This window comes from Acomys minous, assembly GCF_964271855.1.
Source record: "Acomys minous genome assembly, chromosome: 4".
In the NCBI taxonomy this organism is placed as follows: Eukaryota; Metazoa; Chordata; class Mammalia; order Rodentia; family Muridae; genus Acomys; species Acomys minous.
The window spans coordinates 83,124,592-83,150,564 of record NC_140486.1 but is presented as its reverse complement, the minus strand read 5'-3'; the positions used below and the strand labels follow the sequence as shown (position 1 = coordinate 83,150,564).

General features: G+C 43.4%; 1 protein-coding gene across 2 annotated transcripts in view; it reads right to left on the bottom strand.

Annotated features, from left to right (window-relative positions):
- Nucleotides 1-25,973, bottom strand: part of PLCL1 (phospholipase C like 1 (inactive)) — a 305,342-nt gene that overhangs the window by 41,460 nt on the left and 237,909 nt on the right. For both annotated transcript variants that reach the window (XM_084779454.1, XM_084779455.1), the window contains exons 2-3: nt 13,331-15,805; nt 9,758-9,961 (exon numbers count right to left, since the gene is read on the bottom strand). In XM_084779454.1, the coding sequence (XP_084635580.1) occupies nt 9,758-9,961; nt 13,331-15,805 (2,679 nt within the window). The remainder of the gene's footprint in view (nt 1-9,757; nt 9,962-13,330; nt 15,806-25,973) is intronic.

Here is a 25,973-nt window from a genome sequence, read left to right as displayed (position 1 = left end):
CCCCTGACTTTTGTAGATACAGAAACCATAATGTTAAAACTCCTGACCAGCGAAATGCAATTAATTAATGATGGAGCTGAGCTAAGAATCTCTGTTCCTGGCATGCAATCTGTTTTCATTTTTGACGGTCATCTTTCTGATTTTGCTGGCCCTCCTCATTCCCACATGAGAACACATGGGCTCACACACAGAACATCCCTGCTCCAGCCCACAGGCACAAACAAAGCCTTACACATGATTCTAATCTGTTCTTTGGAAGATAATCTTTTTAAAAGATGACTGAGCTGGGTATGGTGGTGCATGCTTGGAATCCCAGCACTTGGGAGGCAGAGGCAGGCGGATCTCTGTGAGTTTAAGGCCAGCTTGGTCTACAAAAAGAGTTCCAGTACAGCCAGGGCTGCAGAGAAACCCTGTCTTGAAAGAAAGAAAGAAAGAAAGAAAGAAAGAGAGAGAGAGAGAGAGAGAGAGAGAGAGAGAGAGAGAGAAAAGAAAGAAAGATGACTGATAAGTTACTTGGATAGTATCTTAACTTAGATCACTCCCATTTATGTTGGTTTTACACTCAAACAAGAAAACAGGACACCATTCTTTCTATGGACTTGTGGCTGGTTTTCTTTGTATCGTTTTGTTAAAGATCCCCTTTGTGTTAAGACAAGTGGACTACAATTCCTGCGGCATCCCATAATGCCACTGCCTCTATGTCAAGCTGAGATGGAAGAGTCCACTTTGCCAACTCTGGTTCTTTTGTCTAGACTGTCAATGCCATTTCTTCCTACAACTCACAGAAACCCTTTTGAAATGATTCCCTTATCTTTCACTTATCATTTCTACCTCTCTAGTCTCATCTCTTAACTTAAAATGAGCTAACAAAACCACTAATGAAATGTTGCAGTGGCTTTTGGGTAATTGCCCCCATCTCCCCTTCCTAACAAAGCCATCTGACCTCCATTGCTTCGGCTCTGTGCAGTACTCGCTGTGACTGCCAAAGCCCGTTTGGCCATCACCCGTTTCCCCCTGGCCAATTCTCTGCTTGGATTCTCTTCAGCTCAGCAATTAACACACCCCAGTGTCCTCCTTCTTGAGTTCTCTGCCTCTGTTTCTTACTTCCTTTTCCATTTCTTCATATGTAGGAAATGACCTGGCCTTGGTTCTCTTTCTGTTCTCTGTTAATCTTTCCTCTTGGTATTCCCATCCCTTCTTGGAGTCATCAAACAATCTGTACCCACTGCTGTCATTTTATAACTAACCTCGCCTCTCTCTTCAATTCCAGTGGTTCACAACTGTGGTTTTCAAAGTAGGAGGTTCACGTTCCCTGTGGCATGAAGTGGGGATGCGTGACATAGGTATTTGATGAAACAAGATTCTCTTTACATTTATTTTATCTCTAAAAATGAAAAGGGTGGCTTGTGATGGCTTGCTAAGTCAAAGCCATGTGTTCCCAATATGGAAATCGGGGGATCGTGGGGAAAGAAATGACTTTCATGTCAGAAAGATGCTGAAGGGCAGTTGCCCCTCCAGTATTTCCTCCAGAGTGTCTCAACTTGCAAATGGCTGTAGAGCAGACAAGTGGTCTTGTTTGCATTGTACCATTTTAAACTGCAGGGACTCCCACAGGGAAAATGAAAACATCCCCACGACTGACTCTCCATGCTTACATCCCCAGTCACAATGTGAACTGAAAAACAACAGTTTGATCCAATCTTCCAGGCAAACTCAGAGAACATAGGGAAACTCTAGACTAGTTCCTACTTTTGATATTTTGTTATGCAGACCCTGGTTTTGCAGTGTGCATTTATAGCTTATGATGAGACTATCTCGCAGTATTTACAATGGATGCTAAGTGCCATTTGGGCTGATCCCCTGCTTGTTCTTCCCTCAGGCCCAGGCTCGGGTTAGGGAGGTTACTCTTCTGAGCAGCACCACGCCTGCTCTCCCACCTTCTGACTTTTCTTAACATCAGCCAAGGGAACCACCACCAAGGATCAAGAGGAGACGGCAGTAGAGCCGAGGGTTTAAATAGCTACATGGTTCCTTCCCTACTGGCTTAGAGTTTTAGGACTTCCTCTCTGCAGGCAACAGCTCCAGACAGGGGCAGATGCAGAAAAGGATCAAGTACCAGAAATAGCTGCCCCTCACTTCCTTAGCCCCGGATGTCAGCACAGCTTTCCACTGTCGCTAACAGCTGGATGCTCATCACCCACTGTAACCAGCTCCCTTTTGTCCGCTGACCTTACCCATTTGCTGTGTGTACAACCTCCTTGCCCAGCCCAGCCTGAGAAGCATAGAAGTCACTACTCACTAAAGAAGCTTCTTTTTGTAGGGGAAGACCATTACAGGAAGCAACCGCTGGTCAAACTACAGAGAAAAACTGACCATGGCTTGGCCAGCCCCAATTGACATATCTACAGCACAACTTTTGTACTTAACGCTCAGGAAATAACACAGATGAGGGGGCAGTGCCAGAGGACCAGGAAGCCTGCTGTGAGAATACATCTTCTAGACGCGACGGGCGGGAAGCTGGACTGATGAATTTGCATCCTGTCACGACTCAAAAACTCTCCATAGACACCACTTTTCTGAGGAATTCCATTTAAATTCATATTCACACACAACTTCCTAGTTAGAGTCACTTTAAGGATAGTTTATCATGAACAATACGATTTTGTAAGGGAAAAAAACTGAGCTGAAAGATGACTTGCCTGAAGGCAGGGGGTTAGAGAAATAACTGAGAGGGGAACACAGGCGTTGTAAGCACTAGACCTAAGCATATGAGTTACTCCGAGGTCGGTGTTACTGCCTTCCTTCCAGGAAATACCAGGTCGTGGCTCTATAGTAGTATGGTGGATTATCTGCTCAATTTGTTGAAAGTCATCAGACTTGAATTCTATTAAACTCAGCACATTCGTAACCGGGCCTGCCTGCCTATGTGCTTGCTGACTAGATGAAGACAGTCCTCTTTAGCTTTGAATGCTTTGTGTTAAGTGGAATGAGTACAAGCATCATTTGTAGGCTGGCATCTTTTTAATTTTGAGCATTCAACCCCGTGAAGACGGCCAACACTCTAGGAAACAAGTATAAAACTCAGAATGCCTGCCAGCTGCCCGAAGCCTGTGCCGCCTCCCGTGTTGGCAGTGATGTGCTCCCTGGGCCAGCCTCAGCCTCAAGTCCCATCCCCCAGTGACTCATGGTGGAGCCAGGCCATAGAACCTGTGCAGGGCAGACCAAAGGCCTCTGTCACCACATCTGTGGCGGTGACAATTCTACTGCCATTACTGCTTTCTTCATAAAGGGGCATTTTTATCTTCCCGGTTGTTCTATTTCCAAAGCAGCTGTCAACTAATCTTGAGAAACTGCTTGAAATGCCGGTTTTTACCCGGCTCCTAGCACAATTTATCTCATTCATAAAAACTGTCAGGTGAACGGATTGTATGTGCTTCCCTGGTTGGTGTGAGTTAATAGTACCTGGCAAAAAGCAATGTAAAGAAAGAAGGTTTCTTTTGGCTCATTCTGAGGAGGACAGTCTGGCATGGAGCACAAGGCATAGTGGCAGGACCATGAGGATGCTTCCTAACCTCCAGGAGGACCAGAAGGCCAAAGGAGGGAGAGGTTGGCATGGGCCAGCATTTCTCTTCTTCCTTTTTTATTCAGCTTGGGACCACGACCTATGCAATAGTGTCACCCACACTCAGAGTGGATCTTCACTTCCACTGTATCCTCTTCAAAAAGAATCCTTACAGATGTATCCAGAGTGGTACCTCATTCCTGCCCTGGATGTCCCTTGCTCCAATCAGATTGACAATCAAAATTAATCATCACACAAAACTGCTCTATAATTTTCAGGCCAATTTCACTAGCTTACTGCCTAAACTGAATTGTAACAAAAATTCAAGAAGTGAGGAACAGAAGGTCAAATGAGGGCACCTATGCTACATCAAAGAAATATCTTGAAATAGTTGCTTCTTGATGCATCCTTGATATCTAGTGCTGTTAAGAATCTGGTACCAAGTAGAAATCATCACCCCTCCCCAGTTATCCTATTAGTCAACAACTCCCAAAATGTGTTTCAGAAGACATTGCTGTACCTAAGAGTGAGGAGGTTTCCATGCACCAAGTTTCCTGTTTTGCAATAGAAGGCTCTAGTTAAGCCCGTACAACATACATAGCTTTTTTTCCTAAGTTCTATTGCTGTGTAAGCTAATGTACATTTTGAATTTCAGACGAATAGAATGCTTTACACAAACTTTACACTAGACTGTGATGGGAGAAAAAATAGCTTTGATTTATTTACTTATTTCAACTGTAATTGCTTTCGATAAACAAAACTATATTGTGGGGGTCAGGGAGGAGCCTAGAGGTACGGCTCAGCAGTTAAGAGTACATGCTGTTCCTTCAAAGGTAAATTCCAGCACCCAAGTTGGAGTTCAAGTCACAGCCTCCTGTAACTCCAGCAGACACAAGAGCCTCTTCTGGCCTCCATGGGCACATACACAGTCTCACACACACACACACACACACACACACTCACACACACACACACCACATACACTCACACACACACACTCACACACACACCACATACACACACACACACACACACACACACACAGACTGAGACTACTTTAGGAAACTATAAGCGACTTTTTCCATCCACAGGCTATCTTTTGGCAATAACACGTAAGAGAGTATAGTTAATCCAATAATTATTCAGCTTAATTGTGATACTCCCCACTTGTTCAGTTGCCAAATATGCTTAGATGACAGTTAGTTGGTTTGGTTTTGGGTTTGGTTTTTGGTGTTTGTTTTTTTTGCTACATTTCTTCTTGTGCCAGCACAACCAGCTGCTTTCCAAGTCACAACCCAATAAACTTAGTAAACGATTAATCCTCGATTCACGCTCTCTAGACAGCCTGACTTCCTTATCACCAGAAAATCTGTTTCTCTTACCATAGTAAAGTTTTAACTTTTATGCTAATGTTAAATAATTCAGTCCAGAAGTCACCTTTGAAGAAAGCCCTGGTTTGCATGGTATAGTTGCAGCCTTCTTAAAACTAGTCTACCTCTGAATGGTGCATTCAGAGCACAAGCCACCCCGAGGTTCCCACATTAATCAAAAACACATAAAAGGTTAGGACATATTGAACAAACACTTCTTGACTATGAGTGAAAAATTAGGCTGGTGAAACATTAGAAAAGTGAAAACTCAGCCATCCAAAGGAAAAGGCACATAAAGGTCAGATGGCATTTTCCTTTCCAAATCGTTTGCCAATGCAGTTCCGCCGAGGGCCAGGTGAGCCAGGGCAGAGTGGAGAAGGTGCGCTGTGGTCCCCGTGAAGTCTCACAGGGCTCGAGGTCAGTGGTTTACCACCCGTGGGTCACGACCTCTTGGGGGTCAGATGATCCTGTCACAGGGACCACATATCAGATGGGTACCTTGTAGTTCATAACAGAAGCAAAATCACAGTCCTGAAGCAGCCGCAGAATAATTTTATGGTTGGGGGTCACCACAACATGAGGAACTGGATAAACAGTCGTAGCACTAGGAAGGTTTAGGTCTTTAGACTCTGTCTGAGGACATAACATCTCATCACTCTCGGCAAGCTGAGTGTCACTGTTCCTTCCCTTTTTAATTGCAAGCTTTACCCTCCCATTAGGACCACCCACCATGTACGGTATTGGGTAGAAATCAGAGGAAGGAGACTGAAATTGGAAGTAAATCAGGGTGGCTGAAGGAGGTGCCGGGAAGAGCAAACAAGGCTGCCAAAACGGTCCTTCTGACTGAGTCTGTAGCACAGAGAGCAAATGACCATGGCTGGCACCAGGGGGCCACCCATCACAGGCTAAAACTAGGTTATTTGCAGTAGCAATGGATGCTTGCGGCTCTGCTTGATCAACTCAAATCAACTGAAACATATTGAGGGCTAACCCTGGCTAGTGTGGTGGGGAAACGCCTCCGAGACAGAGCGGCAGTCAGGTGAGCAGTTGGGAAAGAGTCTTTCAGGAAATGACTGGCTAAGAATTAAGAGGTAACAAGCAACTTTCCAGGTGAGGGTAGGACAGTCCAGAGACAGAGGAAGGGTGATTCATGATGGCCTGAGAACCAGAGCGACTGTGGTCTGGCTGAAGAAAGTCAGCGTGGCTGGAGCAGAAAGAGGAGGATGGTAAGGCTGCAGAGGTAGCAGATCACAGAGCACCCTAACTCTGAAGCCACCATAGAGCCTGGGGAAGGATGGGGGCATGATCTAGGGCACGTTTTTGCACGATTACTCTGGGCCTGCGGATTATCTCGGGAAACTTCTTAAAAGCAAACACAAATACATCAAGCAGAAATGATGCTCACCACAGTCCTACAAAGGGAAAATGGTGCTTCTCCCCTCTGCACCCTCTGCACCATTTAAAAAAAAAAAACCAATAGTGACGTTATAGTGTTCTCGGTCACTTCTATAGAGTACAGGCTGCACAATTTGGAGCCCAGTTTTCTACAAAAAAATGACAAGTCATTTTCATGGAGAATTATACATGGACTCCATTGAACTATTTCTGCTTTTTCATAGTAAACTCTTTCAGATTTTATTAAAAGCTAGCTCTGCCTACAATTCTATGCTGTGTTTTAAAAACAAGAACAAAAGAAAGGATAATATTAAGATTTAGACTTCGCAGGTAAAACAGAAAGAACCAAAACGCCATCCGACAGTTGCCATGTGAAGCAGAAACTGTCCAACAACAGCTCAGGAGCCATTCTGCTTAATACAGACGCAGCTCTGGCTGCGGGCTGCCCTCGCAATAGATTATTTTCCTTTCTTGGCTTACAAGGGAATAAGTGATGTCTACTGTCTGTCTCTATGGCAACTAGTACCCTAATTTCACCTCTTAGATGGCAATTATACCTATTCACTGAACAGCTTTCAATCCCCACTTTTATGATGAAAAATTGATTTCACAAAAAATGTGACACAGGCAAAAGGTGAGCCCCACCCCATGCTGCAAAAGCAGGCTCCACATTAGCACTTGTGTGCAGAGTGCATTCAGTGGAGGTTTTTCCATTTCACTTAGAAAATGTTTATACCAGATACATTTCTCCTAGTTATTTTTAATGGTAAAATATTAGTATTTTCTTCACTGACAGTTACTCTACCATAAAATATATCATACTTGTTAGAAAAAAATCAGTGAATACAGGAAACTTATGGAAAAGAAGAAATAAGAAAATAAATTTCACTCATGACAAACAAAAGTAATCACTGTTAATGTCTTCCTAGTATTGCATGTGCATATACATACAAATGCAATTTAAATCTCACTGCACATACATTATTACAACCAGACTGCTTCACAAAGCATTGAATTGTCCTCCGTGCCATTACCGTCCCTCCAAACAACTGATGGTGACAGCTTCGAAGGAGTTCCTTTGATGGATCTTTTCAAAACATATTTCATTTTAATATATGTGTTTGTAGAAATTATGCCACACGTGTGTGGTTGCCTGTGGAGGCTGAAAGAGGAACCGGGATCCCCTGAGCTGGAGTTACCGACAGATGTGAGCTGCCATGGAGGGGTTGGGAGTGGAACCTGGGTCCTTTGCAAAAGTAGCAAGAGCGCTGAACTGCTGCGCCGCCTCTCCAGTTTCTCTCGGTTCCTATCTGTAATTTGGCTAATCCCTCCATGTCAATGCTATGGAAATCCAATATTTTTGCATCTATAAGCCCTAATGATAAATCTAAAGAAGAACATAGCTCAGACGAACACAAGAATTTTAAGTAGTTTCAACCAACTTTTCTCCAATAATGTATATAGCAATTTATTTTGGCACTACAGACAGAGAAAGAAAAGTATCTAGCTTCTTAAATTTCCCTTCGTGTGTGTATGTGTGAGTGTGTGTGTGTGTGTGCATGTATGTATGTGTGTCTCTGTATGTGTGAGTGTATCTGTGTGTCTGTGTGTGTCTATGTGTGTGTGTCTGTGTATGTGTGTGTCTGTGTGTATGCCTGTGTGTGTGTCTGTGTCTAAGTATGTGTCTGTGTGTCTGTGTGTGTGTGTCTGTGTGTGTGTGGGTAAATGCATAGCAAGGACTACAGATGAACACTGCTCTGCCACATTTTGGACTGTGAGCATATCTTTTGTTGAGCCTGGAGCTCACTGTTTGGGCTAAAGTGCAGGTCAGAATGCTCCGGGGATCCACTTGTCCCCACTCCCCAGAACTGCAGTTACCAATGTGTGTGGCCACATGTGGCATTTTATGTGGGTACTGGGGATTCAAACTCAGGTCTTCATGCTTGCACAGTAAACACTTCACCCATGAAGCTATCTCCCCAGCCCCCTGTCTTCTTAAATTGTGAATAGAAGTGCTAGATTGGCCTTGGTCTTTTGGGCTCAAACAGCCATCTTACTGGAGCAGCTAAGGCTATAAGGGGATACCATAATGCTTTGTTTAATATGTTAACTTATCTCATTGGAAACTTATTTTAAAAGCAAATGTGTTGTGCATTTCATTGATGTGCTTTTAGGCAAAGGAGATTGCCTATCAACTTCTGCAGCAGGGTCTGCACTGACCCCGGTGTCCACCTCCTCCGTTACAGAAGAGGCAGCTGTAGCCACCTCAAAATGACATTTCACACTGCATTTTGTAATGCACTGTGGCTATGTATCAGGTCCAGGCTGATGACCAGGAAGGGAAGGTAATATTTTTCTTGTCTGTTGTTCCAGAAAATAATATACTAAAAGAAGAAAGATATATCCTCTCCATCATCTCTGATGGGTGGACTACAAGTGTTACAAACAGAGTGTAGGCAGCCATTTTGGACCTTGAAGATAAGGGCTAAATTCTGGGAATTAAAAAAAAAATAGACAATTAGAAGGAGCCTGGGTGCCTAAGAAGTTGGCAAAGGTATTTATTTCCTCAGATAATTGCTGTCTAAATTTCTGGATAAAAGTTTGCATTTTAAGCCATAATTGGGTTGTTTTTGAAAAGATAATTTTTAAAAATTTATTCTCTGAGCCAGGCATGGTGGCACACACCTTTAATCCCAGCACTTGGGAGATAGAGGTAGGCAGATCGCTGTGAGTTCCAGACCAGTCTGGTCTACAGAGTGAGTCCAGGACAGCCACCGGTCACACAGAGACACCCTGTCTCAAAAAAATAAATAAATAAACAAACAAATAAATAAAATTTATTCTCTGAATGTGGGAGAGCATAATCTTGACTGGTATAAGAAGTCTCTACATCTTTCTATTCTTACTTTTTTTGTAAGCGTTCTTCTAGTCGAATATATTTATTTATACTAATTGGGTATGTTATACATTTTGTCATTTGCTCTTTAATTTTGTTTATAGCATGAAACACAAAAATAAAGTTATCCCCAAATCTAATCACTACATAAATCCTATTACATAGTCAGAATAAAATCAGCTAGCATCATTAGCTTAGAGATGTTTACAGACAAGCTTTCTGTCTCAGCCATCCCTGAGCAGCACTGAGACCTGAATCTCTCTGAGACGGGCATCATTCAGAAGACAAGAAGGCACGCATGCTTCTGAGGACCAGAGAAACCGCTCGCTCTCTGTCAAGGGAGAGACTGTTCCATTTGCCGTGTCCTCAGAGGTCTCACTGGGGATGGGCACCAGATGGTAAGCTCTGGTTGCCACTTCCAGCCACACCGCACAGGCAGACGCTGTGTTCTCGGCCTTGGAAACCCACCGAGAACATCTGCTTTTAGAGAGTTCTATACATAGGGTTAAGAAACGGGAAGTTGCAACAGCCTACCAGGTCGTATGCAGCCAGCATCCTCTTTTGCACATCTGGAATGGTACCCAGAGGCTCCAGGTAGGGGAAGCTGTCCTTCATCACTAGAGACACGGAGGGAGCACTGTCGCTGGTGATGAGACGAGAGGACAGGGTTAACAGGCACTGTTTCAAACTGGCAATCGGCGGGAGTCCACACAGCTCCTTAACAGACACTATGGCGTTCTATGGGGAGAAAACATGGAGTCACATGTCTGACCACATGGAACTGCACCCCAGCTTACACCCAGTATAAACTCACCAAATTACACCCTCAGAGACATGTACAAGGCAGAGCCGCCTGGACTACAGTCAAGCCAATCTGCTGTGGTGTGCAGAGGTGACACGGAGAGATGGCTCATGGCCTGAGCCATTGCTTTCACTATTTACCAGTGACCACAGATACCCATTGGAAACAAAGCTGACTACGGCTCAAGGATGCCCAGTGCTTTTCAGCACAGCAACTGGAATCCCCACACACACTAGCAAAGCCTAGACACGAATACTTCATTTGAATTTTTATCACAGGAATCAGAAAAACCGCATGCCACTGTATAATATGCCTTATCCCTTAGCATCTCAAGACAGTGGACATCTTATTCATTGATGGTGCAATCTTTAACAAAATTGAGGCACTATAATACAATGAAAATGTCTCTTACATTCAAAGAGACTGGAACTTTTGCTGAGCTTCAGGGAGAGTTAGCAGTATACCTGGAGGCCGCATGTGACTGATATCTCCTGTGCACCCTCCTGTTAAGAGGGTAGTGTAGTGTGGTGGCCAATCTTACTTACTGTGGATTTCCCATATCATCACCTTTTACAACCTAAGGTAATTCATTGCTTAATAATCTAAAATTGTCTTTTTCTTCCATGCCTCTGACCCAAGAGTGGCACATGTGCCTACGTACTTTATGGTAATAAATGCAAGAAATAAGCAAATAAGTTTAAAACAATCTTATAAAATGATTATCTGCCATAAATGTTGAAGATAACCTATGGATAGTGCTTGATAGCCTTTGATGGCTTGCTTGCTCTCTGGGTCAGCTGGGGGAGATGGAGTCAGTGACTTAACCCCTTCCGAAAAATCTAAAGGTTTCTGTTAAACATCCCACCCTTACCCACGTGATGCTCCCTGTGGTGTCCAATTAACACACAGCAAATGATCTTCGTTGTGAACACACAGGGACAGACACACATGGGGAGGAAGAGAGTCACAAGACAGGCGAAGAGTGAGACTCACACAACAGAGAAATGGCAGAAAACAGGGAGAGAGGAGCAGGCAATTGAGCCTGGGCTCACTCTTGGTTAAATTACACCATGGGGTGTGCTTTCTAATTTCTTTTTCTTAATGAGACTGTGACACATTTTGGGTACTCTGGGGGCTATTATTAATGTGCTCAAACCACTGCTAAAGTAATAACTTGGAATAGAAATTATGTGTCTTACATTCATTAATAATGAGCAGCATCTAACCTACTGAATGTCTCATGAATTTATTAATTATCGTGGTATTTTTATTTTTTACAGACTACTCTCCAAATAATTCTTTATCCAAACTACTTTGTAAGGATGCCATTAATTATTAACACTGCCTTTAAACGCCTTATAAACAGCTGTTCTCTTTCATTATGTGTATGTGGTGTGCATACACGCATGTATGTGTGTTTGTTTGAGTGGCACACCTGTACGCACACGTGTGTGGCTTGCATGTGGAGACCTGGGTGTCTTCTTTCATGCACCTAGGAAGTACATCTCCCTGTCCTGCTCCAGTGGCCGCTGTCTTGGCCTCAAGCATGCTGGGATTACAGGAAGTTGCAACACATCCACCTTCTAAGTGGGTTCTGGGGTTCTAAACTCCAGGCCACGTGCTTTTCTGGCCAAACCCCAGTCAAATACTCTTCTCAAGATATATTCTTAAAAAAATATGAACTAAAGGTTGTATTTAAAGATTTACATAGAAATACATAGAGCCAAATTTGAATACAGTTAGGTATAAAAATTACAGGTAATCTAACCTAGGGCTTTACAATAAGGTCATATTTAATAAGGAATATTACATAGAAGATAAGAGCATATTCAGAGGCTATTTTTAACAAACTGGCTAAGCAACCTCCCTTGAATCAAATATACATAGTCTGACCATAGGTATTCATACGTGAGTTTTCATGTCATGCTATTTCCCACTATTCAGCTATCTTAAGAACTTCTCTGTGAGTTAATAACTTCACTACATCACGGCTTGGTGGTTCCACTTTACATAAATTATAATGGATTTTGGCATGAGGCACTCAGGGATTTAAAGTCTAACTTTAACATTTATTAGCTGCAAGATTCAAGAACTTATTTTTTTTTCTAATGCATCTGCTTGCTTGAGGGCAGACCTTCTGGGTGGATGAGTATTATAAAAACACTAGCCAGAGGAATAGAGTGACTGAATTATGTTCAGCTCGCCATACAAGACCTTAGCGAATGCTTGCTGTCTGTTCATGCCTCAAAAAATGCTGTTCTCACTGAACCAACTACATTATGTAGCGTGAAAAAGAAGTGTGAACCCACCTCTGATTGTGCATCCGTGTTAAAGCAGTTCCTGTGTATGCTCACCCAGGCTTCAACACAGACCTGCGCTATGAGTCTCACCTTCTTGCCTTATGCAGAGAAAATTGATGATCAGAGACCAGCGAACATCTGCTCAGGACCACACAGGGACAGGTGTCCACATCCTTCCAATTAAGCCACCTTTCTAATTTGAGTGTGAGTTGTATTTGTTTAGCCGTGTTTTCTCTTGTGGGTAATAATCTGTTAGTACACACTTAGTAACTAAAAGTACAATGGGCTTCATTTTTATAACATGCAACTTCAAATTCCTTTCTATGTTTGTATCTGCAAGTATTTTACATATATGCTTTCAAATCATGTGCATATGGATTGGTATGTATTTTATACACTACCCCCCCCCCGTGTGTGTGTGTGTGTGTGTGTGTGTGTGTGTGTGTGTGTGTGTCGGATACACAAAGGGACCAGAGGAGAATGTAGGGTACCCCATCCATCACTATGCATCTTATTTCTTTGAGACAGGGTTCCTCTGTCTGAACCTGGAGCTAGGCTGCTGGCCAACAAGCCCCAGAGGTCTCCCTGTCTCTACTCACCCGCAACAGGAGGTCACAGGCACATTTAGCCACACACAACTTTTTATAGGGATGCTCGGGGTTCGAACCTAGGTAGGTCCTCACGCTTGCATCCCACATGTTTGATATTTCGCCTTTCCCACATTGTTCATGTACACATTCCTGTTAATCAATTATTATATGTTATATGGAAAAGATACCCTGCATTTTGCTATACTGGTGCACCATTAGCTGGTACACTTGCATTCACAGCCAGAAGGCACCCGTTTTTTTCATAGGTGACAAGGAGCACCATTCAGTGGTGCACGGATCCGCACCGTGTCTCTGAACATTTGCAAACCAACTAGCAGCAAACCACAGCAGTCACCAGTTTAAATGAGTGTGGATAACAGAGGCAGCCGGGGGTACTGCTCAGCTGTTTTCCTACCTGCATGTTTTCTCTCATGTCTATGGCTTCTCGTAAGGGGTGAACTGCTATTTTGAAGATATCGTCAATGGTTTTAAGACCGATATTCCTGAGCATGGTGTACTCTCGAACTTTCTTCCCCATTCTCACAGAAAGGCTACGCTTCTGTGCTTTTCCTCCTCCGCTTCGATTGGTTATTGCTATGTGGACAAAAAGGGTCACGTGCTCCATGACGTCTCCGACAAAGGAGCGCAGGGGCACATGCCGGTACCCAGGCTGCAGGCATTCAAACGGGATCGTGTACTGCCCGATGAACTCGTCCCCGATGTAGTCATCGTCCAAAACCACAAACCGGACCATGGTCAGCTCAGGAAGGTTGACTTGAAACTCAAAAGTCTCGTCAAAGATGGGATTGTCACTGTTCTGCTGCACGGTTTTGGTTCTCTGCTCGGAGCAATCAGCTGGGATTCCGTGAATCTCCACGCAAACGTAAGGGTCTATGACATCCCCTTTGGCACAAGCTCCCTTGGGCTTCGGGAAGTTCTGACCGCTGATGATCTTAATGTGGAGCACCAGGGGGGACACTCCAGGCACAATGCCCTTTGTATTTGCGCTGAAGTACGAAACTTCATCTCGCATGACAGACGGCCTCAGGACATAGCCGCACCCTCCATTTTGAAGAAACCAGCCCGTGTGCAGGTCCATCATTGGGCCAGGGGTTTGAAAATTCATTGCCACGATCTGACAGCCGCAGTTCCAGAAGTCCTGTGGGTTCAAGTTACTGGAATCGATCCGCATGGCACTGGGGTAGATCCTCGATAAGAACTTCTTGTTGTAATTGACGAAATCCTCCGGGTACTCGTTGGCGATTCGGCTGGCCTCCGTTTCACTAAATGAACAAATTTCCCAGTAGTTTTGCGTCTTCATTGACAGTTCAAAATCCCTGGACTGCACAGACTTGCATATGGATACCAAATCAGAGAGCTCTCGGCAGAGCCAGATAAGTTTCTGCTCACCGTTGTAGTCCCCGGACATCCTCCGAGACATCTCGGCTTCTTCGTCCTCATCCGTCACTTCTCCCTCTAACAGATCCGACTCAGAAGGGAGCTTCTTTCCTTTCACAATGATCATGTTCTTCAGTTTTTCAGGAGATGGGAGGTAGGATTCTGAGGACAAAGGAGCTTCCGTATAGAGTTTATTGCCAAACGCCTTTTTCATCTGCTCAGCCATGACTTTCTGCTGAGGTAGGGAGCAGTGATTGCCCAGGCAGAGAATGAGCGGGTACTCGGAAGCGACAAAGGCAAACTTATTGATCACCTCCACAACACTTCGGAAGGAAAGGTGCGTGGCCATGTTGTTTCTGTTACAGAGGATGGGCTCGTTCTCTGCGCCATCCGTCACGTCCAGCTCGATGCTCCGGCAGCCCATTTTCAAAGCCCTCACGTACCCACTGATATCAGCCGGTCCCCTGAACTGGTCTTCTATCAGGTAGGTGTTATGAGACGCATTGATATAGTAGTGAGATAAAGGCTGGGTCATGTCTTGGGCAACTTTCTTTTGCTCTGGGTCAAAAATGTCACATTCCGGAGATAATAAATACTGGGTGAACCCATCGATTGCGAGAAAGCCCTTCTGACGGCCCTCTTCGGAAAGCTCGTATCTCCTAATGATGTCTAAGCACATTTCCTCGGTGATGTGGGTGACCCCTTGCTCAGCTTCTAAGAAGAGCATGAGGTCATCGGCATCCAAATACTCCTTGTTCTTAGATATCTGAACAAGTAAGAAGTACACTTCCGGCCTGGTGCAAAGTTCACAAAAAGCTTCACAGAATTCTTCCTCTGTCACCCGGGTGGTTAGTTTTTCTTTGCTCTTCTGGATCTCTTTAAACTTTAACCTGATCTTAGACTCCTTCAGGGTGGGGTTGAGCTGTTTTATTAACTCCACGGAAGTGTCTTCTAGCATAATGCCATTGCCGTCGACATCTGCGGCCTCAAACACCGTCTTCAGCCACAGGAAACGCGGTGTGTTCTGGTTCCCCTCCATGAAATCAAGTGGCTGTTTACTACGCGAGACCAAGTACCGCAAGCCCGACACCCAGATGTTCGCTACATCTGCTGAATTGGCGACTAGGTCCAGAGACTCGTAGTTTTCCCCATGGAGTATGGAGAAGGCGCAGTCTTCGCAGATCTGGTCGGCGAGGCCATTGTTTCTGAATGTCTCCGTGTTTTTCCCCAGTCTGATCTCTTTGATGGCAGAGATGTCCAGCTTGGCTTTTTCCAGGTCTTTCTTGGAAGGCTCCCAGCGTAGAGCCTGGAGGTCTGTGTCTAGGGTGAAAAAGCGGTTGTAGATGCGCGAGTTGGGGCGCACTTTCTTCAGCTCGCAGCCAGCCTGCATGAAGCTGATGCAGTCGTGCGCGCTGCTAATCTTCTTCTCTGAGGGCATGCTGCTGAACGACACCGTTTTCTTTCTCCCGCCACATTTTTGGTTCGAGGGATCCTATAGAATAACCAGGGGGAAAAAATGGTCAGTCTCCTTTAGGAAACACAAACTCAGTAACTCTCTGGGAACTTCTCAAACTCTGTGCAGACAGTTGGTACTGAGCAGAAGCTAGCCTGAAATTTGCCTCTTCACTGTTTCAGAAGACACATTACTGAGAGAAATAATACCATTAGGCTCCAAAGGGGACTCATTTGACGAATGCATGTATGCCCTCAAAGTTAATTATCATATAAAATACAATATAATTATAGTATGCAGTATTATATAGTAATTATATAAAAGATTAAGAACAAAGCCCAGCTTAGGCTCCCCTAAAGCCATGCTAGGTACAGTTCTTAAGAACCTCCAGCACCAGTACAGCAGACAGCATCCATTGGACTGTGTTCAGCATCCATGTGCCCTATGGCTCTTACACTGCAGGCCCAGGTCGATGAGCACTCATGAGTGCGAGAAGATGGATTTCGTCTCTGCCTTGGACTGTCCACTTTATCTGTTGCTGCCAACCCACATACGCTGAGCACCTGACCCCTTCCACTTAAGCCGAATAATTCTTCCCTTTAATAACGTTTAATAAAGTTCTCAACTACATTAGCAGTTCAAACTATTCTCTCCGGAACATATTTCTAAAATGCATGCTTAACGTGCTAGGAGTCCTAGATCTCATAAGCAATAGTAATGACATGGGAGTGTGACTGCTTCAACGGACATTGTCCTCTAAGCAAAACTAATTGTTGACTTTCTTTACTCAACTCACTGGGTATCTTATCTAGGATAAGTCATTCAACCTCTCTGGATTTTAATTCGACTTCTCAAGTAAGATTTGGATGCATAGTCTATATGTTAATACTCAGGGTTGTCATGATGCTCAAAAGAGAAACATCCATGCCCATTTTGGTTTGTAATGATAAGTCCTCACAAAGGCTTTCTTCTGGAAGGGAGATTATGTCTCTGCTCTCTGTGCCTGTAGGACTGTCCATAGACATCCACTGGAATTTTGGGAGTTAGCAAGACATGAATTCACTCCCGACTCCTAAATATTTAAGAGGACCTTTCAGCAGTAGGTTGAAATACTTGTAAACATCCAAATGATTCCACCACTCTCAACATTGCAAAGCATAACCAAAGTGACCCGGGCTATCTCGTTGCCAGCGTCTTTACAAAACACCGCCTTAGAACCCACTCTCTGGGGCAGTGGCCTCATCGAATCCACCCAGCTTGTATAAGCCTGTCTATCCTATGTTCAGCAAAGGCGAGGAAAGTTATTATTCAATTGGCTAAAACTCTGAAGGCGAAAGGAAAATAAATTATGCTTTAGTTATGGTATGCCGGCGGGGTGATTCAATGACCAAAATACACATCAGATATTCAAGTGACACTGATATAAATTGCCCAGTTTGGGCTGCAGAACACCGCCCCTTGGTTCTGTGGCATTTGGCAACTTGCTCCTGCTTTCCCAGAGAGTTGCTATTTTTAAGTATCCCAGAGTGGTCCATTTCCTCCATCCTTAAGTTAAAAAACAATGATGAGTCTTCAGCTGTTTCAACATTCATGCTCCACCAGAACACATTTAAATTTATCACAGCCCACATGCCCAGAAATGTCAGATGTGTGTGTGTGTGTTTTTTTCCACCCCATCAAAGTGCGACCCTAATGGCACTGCTGGCTGAGATTAATCTACCAAGTAAAATAGAGAGGGAACCTGAACTGTGGAGGCAAATTAGAGAGTGATCTAGCTTTCAAGCTAACCACTTGACTAGACTTTTACACTAATGAGAGCTTCGCATGAAAAAAAAAATTATTGCACATGACATCGTGTCCCAGTTAGAGTCATTGTCAGCAGAGTCCCAGAACCTAAAACAGTCCCAGGAAACTGAAAATGAGGGACCAGTGTTCCTCTAAGTGCACACTCGCCCTGCTTGAGCGGTGACAGTCTTCCTCGCTGAGGCCTAACCCCCCTCTCCTGACGTAAGACCCTGCTTATCTGTGAGAACTGTCGGCCACTGCCAGGTTGGCTTTGCACCACCACCCTCTCTTCTTTGCACTGATAGCTCCTTAAATCAAGTCTACACCACCAGGAAGACAGAATTTTGAGAGAAGGATGGTTTCTATCAAGTCTATAAAAGAATCCACCTGCTCCAGAATGCTAAGTTCTTGCTTGGACTTGAAAATCACATGTAATTATAAAATAGACTCCCCCCAAGTGCTGAAACTTGGAATCTGAAGAAAGAAAGAAAGAAAGAAAGAAAGAAAGAAAGAAAGAAAGAAAGAAAGAAAGAAAGAGAAAGAGATGTGATTCTCATGTTTTCATCGCACAAAAGATAAAAATTCAGTTATGAGAAGTCCCCAAGTGAGCTAGAAATTGGCCATGCATGTGTGAACAAATAATTAGCATGTCTACTGATAGCTAGAGCCAAGGTTATTTATATTAAAATATGCTGGATAAGATTCAGGGTGCTGATTACTTCTCCAGCTCTGTCATAGACAAAGAAAAGGGCTGGTCCTGGACAGCAGTGTTCCTGCTTGGGCCAGGCTGGAGAAGGGGTAGGGACATCATTCAACGTCTTGCCCGACAGGGACACTCAAGTCTCTTGAGTCCCATGGCCCCCTGGACAGTGCTCTATACCCCAGACCTGCATCCACTGCAACAATACATTTGAAGACTGGTCCTGGAGAAGGCGAGATGTTAAGGCAAATAGCCTGATAAACATTAAGGGACTTGGATAAAAAAAAACTCCCAACAGCTATTGCACATTAAGCAAATCGCCTGCTGTCATCTGTAGACTATGAAGACCAGTCCTTCCGGCCCTTGGGTAGGTCCCAAGAGGAGCCGGGCTTGATCTCGGTCCCGGTGTGCTCTTTCCAGCTTCCGCCCAATCAGACCATGGAAAGGACCCCATCAGCCAGAGCATGTACCAAAGAGATTCTGTAAAGCTAGTAAAATTTAGCTCTTCCCAAAGCCAACTCTCCTTGCTATGAATAAAGACAAAAGGTTGAAGTTAACCAGGGTAAAACAGCACACTGTGGTGCTGTCATCTCCAAAGTCAAAAGCTGGCCTTGGTGTCCAGGACAAGATGAGGATCAGATGCTGAGCACGATCGCTGCCATGTCCTCAAGTTTTCGTTTAAGTTTTCAAGTGACCGTTTTCTGTGAGGCAATCGCATTTAAACCCATCGGAACGATAAAAACAAATGGGCCACATTGGGTTTACACGGTCACCAAATGGTTCTAAGCATTGCTTCATGTCTTGAATCTACAGTCTTTGTAAATAAAAACAATAACTTATAAAGGATTTAGCCATCAGCATCAGAAGAGCTTTATGTCCTTGTAGCATGCAGTACATACTGTACCCTTTAGATAAAGTGATGTGTATTTGTTTACCTAAAGCACTAGTCACAGTGTATTCGTACCACAGAGAGAAACCCCACATAATCTCCTGCTATCGGTACTAATTTTTAATCTAGACATAATTTTTGAGCTGCTAGGGGAACTAGTGAGATATTGCTTTAATTGTTTTCCCTGTTTTCTACGTTGTTTTTCATCTATGGTAAAGAAAAGAAAAACAATCACAGTTAAATGAGAACCCTGCTCATACAACAGTAAAAGATTTACAGCTCTTTAAACATATTTCATTAAATTAAGAATGGGAACAGGGCAGGAGGGAGTTCACATAAGCTAAATTAATAAAAGCTGCTTCTGTAAATTCCCACTGACATCTGCTCTCTCGTTTTCCATCTAACAACATTAATATGTGGCAGCATAACATGAAAATAACTTTTTTTTTCACAATGCACTGATAAGACCCAGATAAACAGTCCATTTGGTGGAGGCGCAGCTTTAAAACTCGTTCATGAAAACATTATCTCAACAGAATAACTTGAGGGGGAAAAAACTACACTAATCCAAGAGACAGTGGGAGTCTTATCAAGCCTGAGGGCCCGAGTTCAATCCCTGGGCCCCACATGGTGAAAGGAGAGAACTGACTTCTGCCAATTGGCCTCTGACCTCCATACATGTGTCATGGCACATACATGTCTCCACCCACCCACACAGCTAGACAAAGCAATGAAACTTTTTAAAGAAACAGATAAAATAACAAGTGGGGGTTTTGTTTTGTTTTGTTTTTTGTTTTGGGGGGGGGTTTGTTTGGTTGGTTTTTGTTTTGTGTGTGTGTGTGTGTGTGTGTGTGTGTGTGTGTGTGTGTGTTTGTTTTGTTTTGTTTTTTGTTTTTTGGAGGTTTTGTGTTTGTTTTGTTTTGTTTTTTGTTTTTTGGAGGTTTTTTGTTTGTTTAGTTTGTGTGTGTGTGTGTGTGTGTGTGTGTGTGTGTGTGTGTTTGTTTTGTTTTTTGTTTTTTGGGGTTTTTTGTTTGTTTGGTTTTTGGTGGGGTTTTTTTTTTTTTTTTGTGTGTGTGTGTGTGTGTGTGTGTGTGTGTGTTTGTTTTGTTTTGCTTTTGATGTAAGATGATTTGGAGGTTTCTAGCTTGAATGAGAGGTAAGTACAGATGCTGCTGCATGAATTATGGAGCACAGGGCCATAACACTGAAGAGAGTGTTTGCTTTGGGCTAGTTCGGATTCAGATGACGGTGGGTGCCAGACAGAGACATCCGAAGGGAAGTTAGTCCCAGGGGCTGATTGTCAAGTAAGCTCTGGAGTTGGGAGTTACAGCTGAAAAGATTAAATGCCGTAAACTAACAACACTGAAATAGGAGCTGAACCCACGGGGTCACTCAAGTGTAGATGCTGAGTAAAGAAAGACATGTGAAATGATGGTGAGAGGGAGGGGGAGGAGGAAAAGGAGGAAGGGTAACAGGATTAGAGGGGAGGAAGAAAAAAGGGGTACGAGATCTCACAGAAGCCACGGCTGTAAAAACGATCTATGATAGTTGCCTGGACTCAACAGTTCATAGGTTGCTGCAAATTTTAGCAAGAAATATTTTATATTCCATTCAGAATGGTGAAAAAACAAGCCGAGGCCATGAGAAATGCTGAGAACTAAGAACCGAGGAGAGAGAAGCAGGCAGCAAGGTCCTGCTGTGGGAACAGGGAGCAGGGCGCTACAGTATAACAGGGAAGGGTAGGCTGGCCCCAGGGGAGACTAGAGCAGCAGGCAGAGACACAGCATAGACTGGTTTTCTCCACGCTCATTGGTGATCGCCCAGTGGAATTCAGCTCCCAGACACCCATTTCCCTCATCCACCCAAGTGCACATCAACGTTTGGCAGTAAAACGGTCAAGAAGAAACCTCAAGTCTCCCATTCGCATGACACCGCAAAGCTGAGGGGAGCAAACAAGATCAGCTCCACCCTGTTGCCTTCACATTTCAGGTAAAGGGAGGGTACAGCTCTAGATTATACCACTGATTCCACATTAAGACTTCCAGGGTTATTTCTCCATAACTCTGGTTCCTTAGAGCAGAGTCGTACACAGCTAACTCACATGGGTTACTGCTAACAGCATGCGGCCCTCACTGTGTGCAGTGACAATAAGTCCCAGACGCTCACCAGTGTCAGGAAGGTTGAGTTTGGCTCAAGGCCCGTGAACCATGAGCTGTCTCTACAGGCTCTCTAAACGAAATTCCTAAGTAGCTGATCACTACTTTATTCTCCCTAAACAACACAGTCATTCTACGCCATGGTCCACGTCACCAGGAATAAAGGCAGCGTCCGATGAGTGCACGCCCAGGTGTCCTTCCAATTCAGTTATATGGCTGTGCTTAATCACACATCTCATTATTAAATCACATCCATTTAATGAAATCCACTGACGGTTTCTCCGCCCAGACACATCTCAAGAAACAGGGATGAATACAAGTTACAATACAGAGTGCAGCCAATGAGGTGCCTACCTTCTACAAACTAAACTGCAGGTCGCGGGTGACTCTGATGCTTCTCATTTGGAAGCAAAACCAATGGGTGTTCTAGAGACAGATCTGAGGGAACAGTGTAGAGTGAGTCCTTTCAGAGTGGCTTCTCAGGACTTTCGACTTGTTAGGAGGAGCCTTCCCTCACACTACGCTGCAGCCATTAGGCGATGGCACTGCACATAGAGTAGATAACTTGGGTTCCTCTTTCTGTCCAGTTAGGACTTTCCCGAGTGGGTGTCTCTGCTCCTTTATAGCTCACGTTATTACAAACCTCATGTTTATTTTCCCTCAGATGCCTCTGCGTCTCCCATGGGCTGTGTGCTGTGCAGTGGTCTGTCCTCTAAAAAGTAAAACCATCCATTGTTTTTGAATGTGCCCTAAGATGACTGAACAAGTCAGTTACATGCCAGCATTTCCATGGTTGAGACACGAGGTTCCTCTGTTCGCCCCTAGATCAGGATTCTCACACGATAGGAAAGAGGATGGGTGAAATGTCTAACAACAACAAAAATTGAAAGAAAGAAAGAACAAGAGAGAAAGAGAAAGAAAGAAAGAAAAAAGAATGAAAGAAAGAACAATAGAAGGAAATTGTAGAGATAGCGCTAAAGGAGGTCAAAATGACTGTTGTAGGGCAAGTTGAAGAACAGTGCACTGTGAGCTGGATCTGTAAAATGTAACTTATTAAATACCTGAATGCTCCTTTAGCATTTAGTCGCTAACACGGAGACAGCAGGGCAGTACCCCCCCCCCAGCCCTTCATTTCTCTCACGTATTTCAGAAACAAAATGAGTAAAAGTAGGCAATAATTATTGAGTTTTCATTGCCCAGAAGTTCTCACACCTAGAACAAACATCTATCGTTCTTGTTGGAATTTTTAAATTATTTTTTTTACTATGAAAACAAAAAGTTACGGACATGAGGAGACCTGGTTATAGAAAAACCAGGCAAATAATGGCTTTAGACATGCCCCGTCTCCAGACATTCGGTTTATTCCATTTCCCACTGGTGCTTGGCATTTCTGTCTCTCCACAGCATCAAGACACAAAGCCTGTAGTTGTTTGTTGTGAAACTTCCCTGAGCAACTGGTTTTCTAATTCTCAGCTCAATTTCCCAGAGAGTCCACGGCACACGCTCCTGTAGCTGCCTTCCCAGGGCTCGATTCCCTCATCAGTCCCCCTGCGCGTGCTCTCTCTCTCTCTCTCTCTCTCTCTCTCTCTCTCTCTCTCTCTCTCTCTTCCTTTCTTTCATCCCTCATTCTGTGTACAATCGTCAAGGGCATTTCCAGGCCACATTCAGACAACATGACCTTTCCAGTAATCCAGCTGCTGAAACACCAACGTGAACAAAAGCAGGGAGATGCCAAGAAAGGTCACCCGACGATTATTCAGCATCCCCTGGGACACGGTTCTGGCTATCTATCGGTCCTGCTCCTCCAGGAAGGAGAGACGTCGGCCTCATATTCAAATGCACTACATTCAAAATTTATCAGAAGCCTGTATAACTCCTAAGCAGAGACGCCAAGAACCGACTGGGCTTGGGAACTGAGATACCATTGTGCCCTCTCCCAAGGGACCCTTGCGCATGTGCAGCAGGACCCAGGCGTTCTGGCTGGCCTTTGCTGTTTCTCCTGTGTGGGTTAACTGGAGGCCATCTTCAAGGAGACTAGGATGTTGTGTTTCCTTCAAAGTCTATAGTGATGGACATCTAAGTGCCCATCGCTCTGAATCTGTATATACATTACAAACGTGTGTCATTCAGTGGATCACTGCAGAGATTAAACGTAACAACACATTTCTGGCCATAAACACAAGCATGGTGCTTTATTAGGGTCTTCATCAGAAATCTATGTATTATTAAGTGTTCCTTAAAATTAAAGCATGATCTTACTTTTATTATTTGAACTAATAGTGCACACTTGCTTAAAATACTTGACTTGAAATTTAAAGCATTAACAAGAATGGAACCCTATGAAATAGAACTTATCTCACAAATGTGCCTGACAAGAGTTGTTGTTGTTGTTGTTGTTTTGGTTTGTTTGGTTTTTTTTTAATGTGCTAAATAGACAAGTCACAAAATAGTCCTTCCCTCATTATGGCCTTTCTTTTGTAACTGGGATATTTACCCTTGAATATGACAAAGCTCTACCATTTACATTAATGCCAGTTGCTTCAAACTTCACACATGTTCTCCAACTACCTCGTTTGAATGGGCTGTGTTTACAACTGAAAAGAGAGTGGTCAGTATGTTTGATCGCTGTGTAAATTGTGCCGTGACTTATCAGCTCCGGTTACTGAGGCTGAGTCAGAATAAGTGTCCTACAAGTAAGTAAATCGACTGTAATTGGACTACCTTCAGTGGAAATAAGGAATGCAACCAGCCACAGCCTTGTTTTAGAACATAAAGTTTTCATTAATAAAGTAGAGCTTGAAGAATGACCAACTTCCAGAAACTTGTGGCTTCCTGCACATTTGATAAGAAGAAGATCTTAGATTATATGTATCATTTATAAATTCCAAGCAAAGAAAAAAAATGACACTATTAGCCTGTTGCTTAGAGACAGAGTCCATGCTGTGTGAGAATGAACACATGGTTTTCATTTTAGAAAAAAAAATGTAACAGACTACTTTAAAACAAGGGATTTTACAAGCTGGGCGGAGGTGGCGCACATCCTTAATCCCAGCACTCGGGAGACAGGGGCAGACCGATCTCTGTGAGTTTGAGGCCAGCCTGGTCTGCAAATGGAGTCCAGGACAGCCAAGGCTACACAGAGAAACCCTATCTTGAACCCCCTCCAAAAGCAATTTACTTAAAAATATTTTATAACTCCAACTTAAGAAAAAGATATTCTAATTCAGTGACATGCAAGCAAAATCTTATTCAAACTTTTGAATTAATGGAACAACTTGAATTCGTCTTTCTCAGAGAAGTCCAGTCCAGTCTAATACAGAGATGAGAATCTTTAGACTTTTATAAAGTCTGCACAATATTTCCAATTTATCAAATCCTTAATAAAAAAAAAAGTGTTAGCTTTCTACACCATAGCGTCCTGAATCATGAGGAAAATAGCATGTTAGTTCTCCTGACTCAAATACTTGATGTAAACATATTCTTATTTTTATCCCTGCAATGAAAACAGAATCTGTTTGTTGGCATTAGTCACTAATGTGATACAAATTCTTAGGATCAACAGTTGACTTGACCACCAAGATGAATCTGATGAAAGGTTTCAAGTCTGACGCACAACTTCTGGAATGGGTGCAGACTCTACTGCTTTCATCCTGACTGCATCATCTTGGATTAACTGAGCATCAGCATCTACCTATGGCCAGAAACCAGATGCCTGATCACCGAGAGTGAGCATTCTCATCCACAGAAACCACTTCCAGGTGACCTCTGCCTTGTGCCTCACAGTAAAGACTCCACATTTAAAGTAGAAATAAACCCACTCCCTTAATGTGGAAAAATGTAAAGAGAAACCACGGAAAGTTATTTTTTTTTAATTTGAGAAAACAAAACTCATAGCCTATAAATACTGAGCTGGTAGAAATTAGTGAAATAATTAAACCACTTCCACCTGAATTTACCTGATTGGGGAATTAATAAATTCTACTCAAAAGTATCTCTTAATTTTGTGTGACTTTGGGCCAAGCAAAGTTCTATGACTTTCATTTTTCATTTGTCACAAATAATACAATAACTCCTGGCCCAATTTAAAGGGCCGTGCTAAGGGGAAAAGACTTGCTATAGTACCATCTGATAGCATTCTCAGCCACCTGATCTGTCTCTCTTGTGAGTAAAGTCAGGTGTAATTTAAACAGCAACAAATGCTTCATAAAGTCAGGTTTATTCCAGGAATCTAAGACAGTACAGCATTAGGCAACCCATTAATGTACTTCAATAAAAAGGTCAAAAGAAGACAAGTGTGGTGGCGCACGCCTTTAATCCCAGCACTTGGGAAGTAGAGCAGGTGGATCTCTGTGAGTTCAAGGCCACCCTAGTCTGCAAAGCTGTCTCAAAAAACAAAACAAAACAAAAAACAAACAAAAAAGAACACAAGGAAGTCAAAGAGAAAAGTTATAGAATAACTAACTCTAACTCCCAGAAGACATTTGCTAAAATGCGTTGGTTCTCAGTAAAACTCAGTAAATTTGAAAAAGATGAAAACTTTCTTAACATGATCAAAACAACTTCAGAATTCCAAAGAGAATATCAACTGGTGAAGATTAGACAGTCTCACTCCAGTAAAGAACAAAACAGGGCACAGTTCACTCTTTGTTGGATCATTAGTTTGAATGGTAAAACCAA